Source organism: Palaemon carinicauda, chromosome 1 (genome assembly GCF_036898095.1).
Source record: "Palaemon carinicauda isolate YSFRI2023 chromosome 1, ASM3689809v2, whole genome shotgun sequence".
Classification (NCBI taxonomy): domain Eukaryota; kingdom Metazoa; phylum Arthropoda; class Malacostraca; order Decapoda; family Palaemonidae; genus Palaemon; species Palaemon carinicauda.
The window spans coordinates 101897686-101907685 of NC_090725.1; the positions used below are offsets into that span (position 1 = coordinate 101897686).

Genomic DNA, 10000 nt, shown 5'->3' on the forward strand with positions numbered 1-10000 from the left:
TGTGCATTTATCTGAACCATTTTAACCTAGATATTTGGATATTTCCCTCGGCATTTTTTTTTTATTTAAAGAGTTAGGCCTAGCCTTTGCTGTATTAAAGTGGGTAGTTGTTGGTTTGGTCACAGACATCCCAACGCCTGTGCTCATCTCTCTACCCTTTCCTTGTTGCGGGAAAGATTCATGTTGTCGTCTGTGGTTCCACGATGGTTTTCTAATCATTGATTGACTGACTGATCGTGCAATGAGTCATCCTATCCCCCAGTGCTTGGCCGCCTACCTTTCCCTCAAGGGGGCCGGCCGGTGTGCCAATATATGGGGGTATAGGAAGAAAAACACATTAAAACCCGTTACCTGATAAACTTATCTTCTTGGAGGAAAATGTCGAACAAGAAGCGTATCTAGATACTTCGAACGAAAACAATTGGGCTTACCATATTTTTGAGGAAAAAAGATTCTTTCCTGCAATCCTTTTCTTTAGCCCCTAGTGTCTTGGCTGCTTTGATTTGATGATATATATCCTGGCTGTACTGGTAATGAACAAGTCTGAGGAAAGAAAAAAGAAAGAAATTGATTGTAAGAGAAGGACATTGGCAATCTGAGTACGATTTTCAATGTATAACTTATCACCGAGAAAGGGAAAAGTTAAAACAAATTGTTGGCTCCAGTTGCATCCAGACATTCAATACTTACATATTAATCATATTCAGGATCGTTAACATCCTTACTTTCATTACAATTATCACCAAATTGCCCCCATTGTACATTGTAGTTTACATTATCGTCCGTATCCTACCATTGCTTTATATATCGTTACCATCATCAACGTTTTTATAACTATCGTCATAAGTAACCCCATTCCTATCATTATTCTCTATTTTCTTACTTGCATCAATGTCATAATCATATGTTCCTTTGTTAATATGCTTGATGCATTTATCTTAATAAATATCTTTCTTTTAATCAGTATTGACATGGCCAATGAAATAAGAAAGAATAAGTTACTATCACATTCGTCGTGAAATACGTTAAAAAGGAGACTGCGAGTGTTTTCTAATCACCACAATTCTCAGTGATATCTTCCATAGTCCGTTGAGATCCTATGGCGTCACATTTGCTTCGTCTCGTGACAACAGTCTCCCATTTAGGTCTTAGGTGTTTCATTGTCTTTTATGTGAGAGTCTTACCGTCACAGATAAGGATGTTGATTGGCAGTGACGTAAATGTTTTATATCCATGTTAAAACTGTTTGTTCCTTTGCTTTTAGGACTATTATTTATTTCCGCATGTTTGCCTGTTTATTTTCATTTATTTGTTATCTCAATTTGCATTTTATAACAATGATATTTTTCTATTTGTTTATTCGCGATGATACATTGTATTCGTGGGAATTTATATAATTAAGCGCTCATAATGATGTTAATGATAATCTCAATTTTTACGAGATATAAATGAAGAATGCTGTGCAAGGAATAACAGCAACGTTTGATGTATATGTTATAATTGCCACCAAAATAATGGGAATTGATAGGTGCATTATTTATCATTCTATTCATATCTATAAATGAGTTATAAAGTTGTTATTATATCGTCAAGAAAACGATTCTATTAATCTAGGCTGATCACATAAATGAGAACTTCTATTAAAACATTATTTCTCTCTCTCTCTCTCTCTCTCTCTCTCTCTCTCTCTCTCTCTCTCTCTCTCTCTCTCTCTCTCTCTCTCTCTCTCAAGTTGCTATTATATCGTCAAAAGAACTTTATTAATCTAGCCTGTTCATTTAAACGAAAACTTTTAATAGAACATAATTCTCTCTCTCTCTCTCTCTCTCTCTCTCTCTCTCTCTCTCTCTCTCTCTCTCTCTCTCTCTCTCTCTCTCTCTCTCTCTCTCTAAAGTTGTTATTATATTGCCAAAAGAACGACTTTATTAATCTAGCCTGTTAATATAAATGAAATCTTTTAATAGAACATAATTTTACTCTCTCTCTCTCTCTCTCTCTCTCTCTCTCTCTCTCTCTCTCTCTCTCTCTCTCTCTCTCATATGTGCCTAGTTTCGGCCAATAGTTCTCTGAAATTATAAATCAAACCTAATACATTACCTGGTCGTATTGACGCGAGACCCGTTAGTCTGTGGATGACATTGTTCGCGCTCGTCTCCAGCTTTTTCGTCTCTCTCAAAGGGACATATCCGAGGGATGTTAGGAATGACACATCCTCTTCTTCTTCTTCTGCTCCACCAAGAAAGCCAAGTCTCTAAGATGTCCTGTAGAATCATGTAGTGAAGAAGCTGCTTAAAATCTGAGTCAAATGCTTCTGCTTTTTTATGTCATTTTTATATTGAAATATCCTTGATACTCGATTTTTTTTCAATTCCTGATTTTAATCAGTATTTTAGTGAAATAAAATTAATATTTCAAAATAGGATGATCAATGCAATGTCACGTTTTTCTCTTTTAACTATCGGTTTTATCATAATCAAGGCCAATAAAATAAGAATACTTATCGCGGTGAGTTTAGGTATCTTTTTCTTAGTATTTTAATGAAGAGATTACAAGGAATATTTTATCGTTATATAATAATGAGTGTTCTTCATATAGAACAGTAAAAACAGAGTTAATACCTTATTTCCAAAATATTCAGTGTGGATCTTTCGAAGTTATATTTAATTTTCTAAACATATAATAACCTGATTTGTTTTCAACCTCATAGAAAGGATTGCCAAAAATAAGTTTGTATAAGTATAGAATATGTTTTTATAGATCTGAACATTCAAGTTAATAAAGAAACATTAGGCATTAGCCATCAGATTCTGAAATTCGATCGAAAACACAGTAGGTCTGCTCACCTTAGATCTTCTCCATTATTTAATCAATCATTGACCTCCACTCCAAAGAAAGAAGATGCCTGTGGTAGAAGGCATTGGAGAGGGCGCCTCTGGCAACCGATCCCTTAATGTAGGGATAACGGTTGGAAAGAAGAAAAGATGTGATAAAAGATGAGAGAACAATCACTGAGATTAATAAGGGAAAACAAACCTGCAAAACTAACCAGTGCAGAGCCTTGGAGCTCTTTAGCGGTATCTTCGTACACGACAAAATCATTAGCAATTTCCTCTACAATTCTTTTCGGTATTAACGTTCCCCTGCTGACGAAGTGGTCGACGCGGTAAACTTTTGACGGATCTCCCAGAGTATGTTCGTTTGCAAGAGGGTTGTGAGCAGAGATACAGTAAATGGAAGGATCTTCTTTCAGTAGAGCCAGCGTGTCCTCAAAGTACCTGCGATAGAATGTTGGACTTTACAAGAATTTCGCCAAGAATAATTTTGCTGTAAGTTATAATGCTTAAATAAAAAGAAAACCTAAGGAGAAATTTTTGAGACTGAGATATATATATATATATATATATATATATATATATATATATATATATATATATATATATATATATATATATATATACACACACACACATATATATATATATATATATATATATATACATATATATATATATTTATATATATATATATATATATATATATATATATATATATATATATATATATATATATATATATAGTATGTGTGTGCTTTTGTATTCATAATCTATTGTTATTTTTCTCATATCGGATATAATATATATACTATATCTACTGTGTAAATACTGATCGAATAATGAATATGAGTTTTCCTTTCCTCTCCCATCCAGAGGGAAAAATCTGGGCAATCTCTGTGCCTGTACGTGAGCCTTTCTCAATTTGAATTCTGTTACTACTATATAATTGTTAAAATTCTGTTTTTGCTGTTATTATTTTTATGCAAATTTGGATGTATATCAGTTATGATATTGGCGCATATAAATAAATCTCTCAGGCAAATCCACGCTTATACAAACTTATGGTTTTTGGTTAAATTCTACACTAGATATTTCCTCACTCAATCCTTAATTGATATTCAAAGATGAAGACCATGATAAAACAACCTGATGTGTGTAAGATCACGAGTTAATTTCACTTTGAATGAGTTAATAAATGTATGTAATTAGCTATTTTATAAGTTTTGTTCATTAATTAAACGAAAGAGAGAAATGAAGTTGGTTGATTTCATAAAGGTAAAGAGTTATTTTAGAGAGAGATGAGAAAAGAGAGGAGTGAAGTGGTATAGTAGGCATTGAAATGCTGATATTGCATAATTTGTAGACTTAACAAGCCCAAAGCAAGAAGCGAGAGGCATGACTCATTCACCACGACTGCACGCGCTGCCTCCGAATGAATTACCAAGCAGCCGATAACAATGATGTCACCAAGACGCGATGCATGGAGCCATGACCAGAGGAACAGTCACATGACGTGACGTAATTTGCCACACCTTAGACTGGCTATTTAAGATCCTGCGAGGAAGCAGAACCGGCTCTTCCTTAACCAGTTCCCCCATCTCCCCCATCTTGAGGTGCCGATGTGACAGGCACTAATTAGCTTCAAGAATGCGGTTCATCTTAGCCGCCAGTAGCAGGAGAAAAGTTACCAGTTGGAGAGTCCCATTTTGTCTTTCAACCCGAGAGGTGGAAGAATACCTTTAAATCATGCCCAAGAAGATGTAGGAGGGATTTATCAAGAAAACGTGTCCATGGGAGGACAGCTGTCCAAGACAGAGTTCCCTTCCTGCCTGAATAGGGGACTCAGATTTCACAACCCATTGCGAATTGTGAAGTACCAATCTACGTTTGCAGCCCTCCGTTTTTCAAGAAAAATGGAATTGAAAATGTAATGTCGATGTTCATGTTCACCCGGTAAAGAAACGAAATAGAATGGCATTTTACCAGCACCCTCACTCTTGGGGGACCTAGAATTATTCACAGCACTGTATTAAGGCAAGATATTAATCACTCCATGAAAGAATAATATTAATGTTAATGAAGCTTCCTTAAGGTAATCCTGCCCCAATAAGCTTCACATGTGCTTCCTCGGTTTGAAATACTAACGCACCATATGTCATTTCCATAAGACACATAAGTGCTTAATGGAGGACAAAGAATTGCTTGATGGAAAGCTCCTAAGTAAGGTAGCGCTGCACGTACAGTTAGGCACAGGAATTCCTGGCACACCTCGTTCTGAGGAAGTGCACCTTATCACACCCCTACTGAGTGACAAGTTCTTGTGTTTAGTTTCACCCACCATCTCTGTCATCTCTCCCTACACTATCTGTTTGGTTACTCTCCGTGCATTAAGGGTGTGACAGTGTGCTCATCTTCTGAACAAGGTGTGCCAAGAAGTCCTGTGTCCAACTGTACATTGCAACCTTAAGAAATTCACAATAATAATGGAAAAAGAGTAACCCGCAGGTGGTTGTGGACCCTTTGTGGCTGGAATTGCCCTTAAATTGCATATGAGCACATCTGGGAAAAATAATGATAATCTTTAATCACCAAATACAGTTATTGCATTCTTTCACATCTGAAATTGTGAAAATTGACGAATAGACATGGGAGTGAAATTTGTGGCATTATACCCAATATATTGTTTTGTAAATCATTGTTTAAACTTAGTCAGTTACATATACCAGTGGGCTTTTGATCACTAAAGTTTTAAGTTGACCAGAGTTAGGCCTGGTCAGTACTTGGATAGGTGACGACTGAGAAGGAACATGCTGCCTGTACAAAAGCCCCTTCAACATCCATCAGATGGCATCGGCAAGCATCCTCTCTGTATGCCTACTGAGAACCGGAAGTGTAACACCTGTTGTCATTCCCTCTGAAGAAATTTATGGGGATAATAGATATATATTCATTTGCATTATCAATTACTCGTGGCTTTAACAATTTTCACCACTTATACATCAACTCTCACTTGTTGGCTCCACGGGAAACAGCCTGCCACACCATCTCGACTAATGGACTAAGTCAAATGAGTGGTCCCGATGTCTTGGGGATTAGTTATATAGGATGAAGGTAACAAGGGTATCCCTGAGGATGAAACAGGCTCTGTTGACAGGCAGTGAGGTGAAAGTCAGGATCCTTTTGTAACTTTTCGTTAGTTCCCTGCAGCCTGTAGGCTACTCAAGCTCAGAGACACGTTCAAAACACATGGATGAATCCAAGAGCTAAGCACTGGCACTTGCTGGACAATGCCATAACCAGGCAGAGCCCCACTAATGATGTAAGCTTAACATAATTCATGCATTGGGGATAGTGTTAGATAGATCATCCAATGGTGAAATCCGTCTTTACATTCAAAATCAGACCTCAAAACCTTAAGCAGGTTATGTCTAAAAAAATAAAATTATTTTCACTGAAAAAAGCATGAAACAATTTATCTTTTTTTTTTTTTTTGCATTCAAATTGATAAGAGCATCTTTTCTTTAGGCAACATTCTTGAGGAAGATCTACATTCTACACTAAGTCAGCAAATTTCTGTTCACTGATATGAGATGCAGCAAAAGCAACAATTGGCTTCACTAAGCAGTCACCTGCAAATTATTATTATTATTGTTAATACTAGCCAAGCTACAACCCTAGTTGGAAAAGCAAGATGCTATAAGCCCAAAGGCTCCAACAGGGAAAAATAGTCCAGTGAGGAAAGGCAATAAGGAAATAAATAAATGATGAGAATAAATTAACAATATATCATTCTAAAAACATTAACGTCAAAACAGATTTGTCATATATAAACTATAAAAAGACTTATGTCAGCCTGTTTAACATAAAAACATTTGATGCAACTTTGAAATTTTGAAGTTCTACTGATTCAACTACCCGATTAGGAAGATCATTCCACAACTTGGTAACAGCTGGAATAAAACTTCTAGAATACTGTGTAGTATTGAGCCTCATGATGGAGAAGGCAGAATTGGAAAGCACATGATGCATGTCTTGCAAACCCTGACTCATCTTCATTGGCCCAAAGATGGAAGGACCTGAAGTCGGAGACACAACATCAAGAATAAATGGTAGAGAAATTCTGCTGGATTGAAAGGACTAAGGAAATTCAAGCATAGAATAGAACACTTGCGATAGCTAAGGGAATACTGTATATATATATATATATATATATATATATATATATATATATATATATATATATATATATATATGTATATATATACATATATATATATATATATATATATATATATATACATATATATATATATATACATATATATATATGTATATATATATATATATATATATATATATACATATATATATATATACAAATGTATGTATGAGTATGTGTGTGTAAGTTAAAGTATTACAGATGATAATTACCTTATGTAATTTGCAGCAAAGCTGTATCCAGACTCGAGCAAAATCAGGTGATCTAAGGTTGGAAAAGTTTCAAGGGCAAATTGAACTGCTCCCCTGAGAAGTTTCGTCTTCTCGCAAAGAGACTGATCTTTTCGTTCCTTAGGCAATGGCATCCCATTTTCATTTATTTCGATCGAGTTCTTAGCAGCTTTGCGATGTATAATATTAAAAGGATTATCTTCGAATGGCACTCCATGCTTCGACGCTCTAATTTCTTCCAAAGTCAGGTGGTAAGTCGATGTGTGTGTATTATTTCGGGCTGTATTGAGGACTTTAAAACTGGAGCGAATTGGATCTTTCTCACAAAAGCCAGGATTTCTTGCCAAGATACCCACTGCTTTCCGAAAGTGCCTCAATAAAGAAGACACAGGAATGATCTCCTCTATTTGTTCGTCTTCGTCGTCGTCTTCTGGATTGGTTTCTGCAATGTGGATTTTCAAAGGGTACTGGCTTAGAAGGCGAAGCGTCCTTGACGATGGCTTTTGTAACGATATGATAAGATTTATTCCGGTGCCGGATGTTGCGTGTAGAATGTTTTCTATGGACCTGTAAGAAAAATAAAAGAATTTCGTCATTATTATTATTATTATTATTATTATTATTATTATTATTATTATTATTATTATCTCTCTCTCTCTCTCTCTCTCTCTCTCTCTCTCTCTCTCTCTCTCTCTCTCTCTCTCTCTCTCTCTCTCTCAATAGTCAATAGTTATAAAAGTTTGTCGGCTTTGACAATAAATATTTACAAATTTTCATCGTATCTTTAATATTACTGTGGCCATTCAGTCTTTCAACTTTACTTCTTATCCCTTAAAAGTTAAAAATAGTTATTCATAAATTCATAACTATACAAAAGTCATCTTTAAATATGTATCTTTTTAATATGACAGATTCACATGATGTCAGTATCACAAAACTGAATAATAGCGATGCATCAGTTGTCATAGTTACTAACCTCTGGAGCATTTGTATGTCCTTAGTAGTGACGACCATCAGTATCGGAGATGTGGCAAGAGGACTGGAATGGAGCTGTTGATAAAGGACCTATCAGACAGAGTCTTACCGAAAGCAAATATATAAATTATATCACTAGATAATTATCGTAAACAATTATTATAAAATTGTTGGGTCATGAAAGGCAGATTAAACGAAATACGTAAATAGATTGCTATTTGGCCTTACCCGATCCTATGAAAGGAAAACGCCTTAACCTCATCCCAAAGGACATGCTTAGAACGGAATGTTAACACCATTTGGAGCCAATCCCTCTAATGGCAATAAGCTTTGACTTGAATATTCACATACACACACACACATATATATATATATATATATATATATATATATATATATAAATATATATATATATATATATATATATATATATATATATATATATATATATATATATATATATATATATATATATATAAATATTTATGTACATTATATATATATATATATATATATATATATATATATATATATATATATATATATATATATATATATGTGTGTGTGTGTGTGTGTGCGTACACAGTATATAAAATTGTACATGTTTAGATAGCCTACTAATATCAATGAGTGTATACAATGTACATATATGTATATGTATGCAGTATTCTACATGTATATCTACACGTAATAAACGAACACTTTATTGATACTACACACGATTCTTCATCACAATACCTCACTGGACTGGAACTGGCCCCAAACCGGCGGCAGGTGTGAACGATAGCGTCCTATTGGGGGTTCTTGCGACACGAAAGCTTCTTCTTCATTTGCTCTTCTACTGTTGACACTTTCAGTGTTTTCGGATCCTGTGAATAAAGAGTATGAAATTGATGAAGTGGTTTTTGAACACTTTGCGTAATCTATGCTTATTTTCAATGTTCTGTAGTGTAATGTCGTTTTGTAATTATCTGTACTTTTGTTTAAGAGAAAGTCCTGGTGGTCATCTATTTGTTACCATAGTCACTACAATCTATTTGGGCGAAATATGCCACATCCAACTGATGACGTCATGAATCTGTTTCACTTTGAGGACACCACTCATTCATACAAATATATATTCTTATACGGTGTCCTTATTTTATACATATTATGTATGTATATATAAGGTTATATACACGTGTATGGGCATATATATATATATATATATATATATATATATATATATATATATATATATATATATATATATATATATATATATATAGAGTCCTTTCAATACACGTCATCAAACTTCCGGTCCGCCATCTTGGAGGGCAAACAAAGACGCTTTCAGTGAATAGCTATGGTTGAACTGTTGAATATTTAGCCATTTCATCACATTCACATTCACACAATGCCCAGTTTTTGCTCTATTGCTGGCTGTGGGAATTGAGGACGAAGAGATGACAAGAGTTTCTACCGCATACTGGCAGTTATTCAGAATTAGGACAAAGATACAGAGGAATTATCCAAGCGCAGACGTGACTTGTGGTTGACCAGAATATCACAGGCTGATCTACGTGAATCCTCAATACCCTACGCATGTATTTGTTCTGATCATTTCATATCAGGTCAGTCTCGGCTAGGCACTAAAAGTATCATTATTCCTGTGTAAACATGCTATATCCGATCGCATAGGTGACTTCACAAGTATCATCGTCAGTTCAGTGTGTAGTGTGTGTGGGGGAGGGGGCATCTCA

At 35.0% G+C, this 10000-nt stretch overlaps 1 protein-coding gene across 1 annotated transcript in view; it reads right to left on the reverse strand.

Annotated features, from left to right (window-relative positions):
• LOC137642697 (uncharacterized) overlaps positions 1–10000 on the reverse strand; it is a 22093-nt gene that overhangs the window by 8761 nt on the left and 3332 nt on the right. Inside the window, exons 3-8 of the mRNA XM_068375487.1 lie at positions 8997–9127; positions 8260–8333; positions 7266–7850; positions 3047–3275; positions 2098–2261; positions 432–543 (exon numbers count right to left, since the gene is read on the reverse strand). Of these exons, the coding sequence (XP_068231588.1) occupies positions 432–543; positions 2098–2261; positions 3047–3275; positions 7266–7850; positions 8260–8333; positions 8997–9127 (1295 nt within the window). The remainder of the gene's footprint in view (positions 1–431; positions 544–2097; positions 2262–3046; positions 3276–7265; positions 7851–8259; positions 8334–8996; positions 9128–10000) is intronic.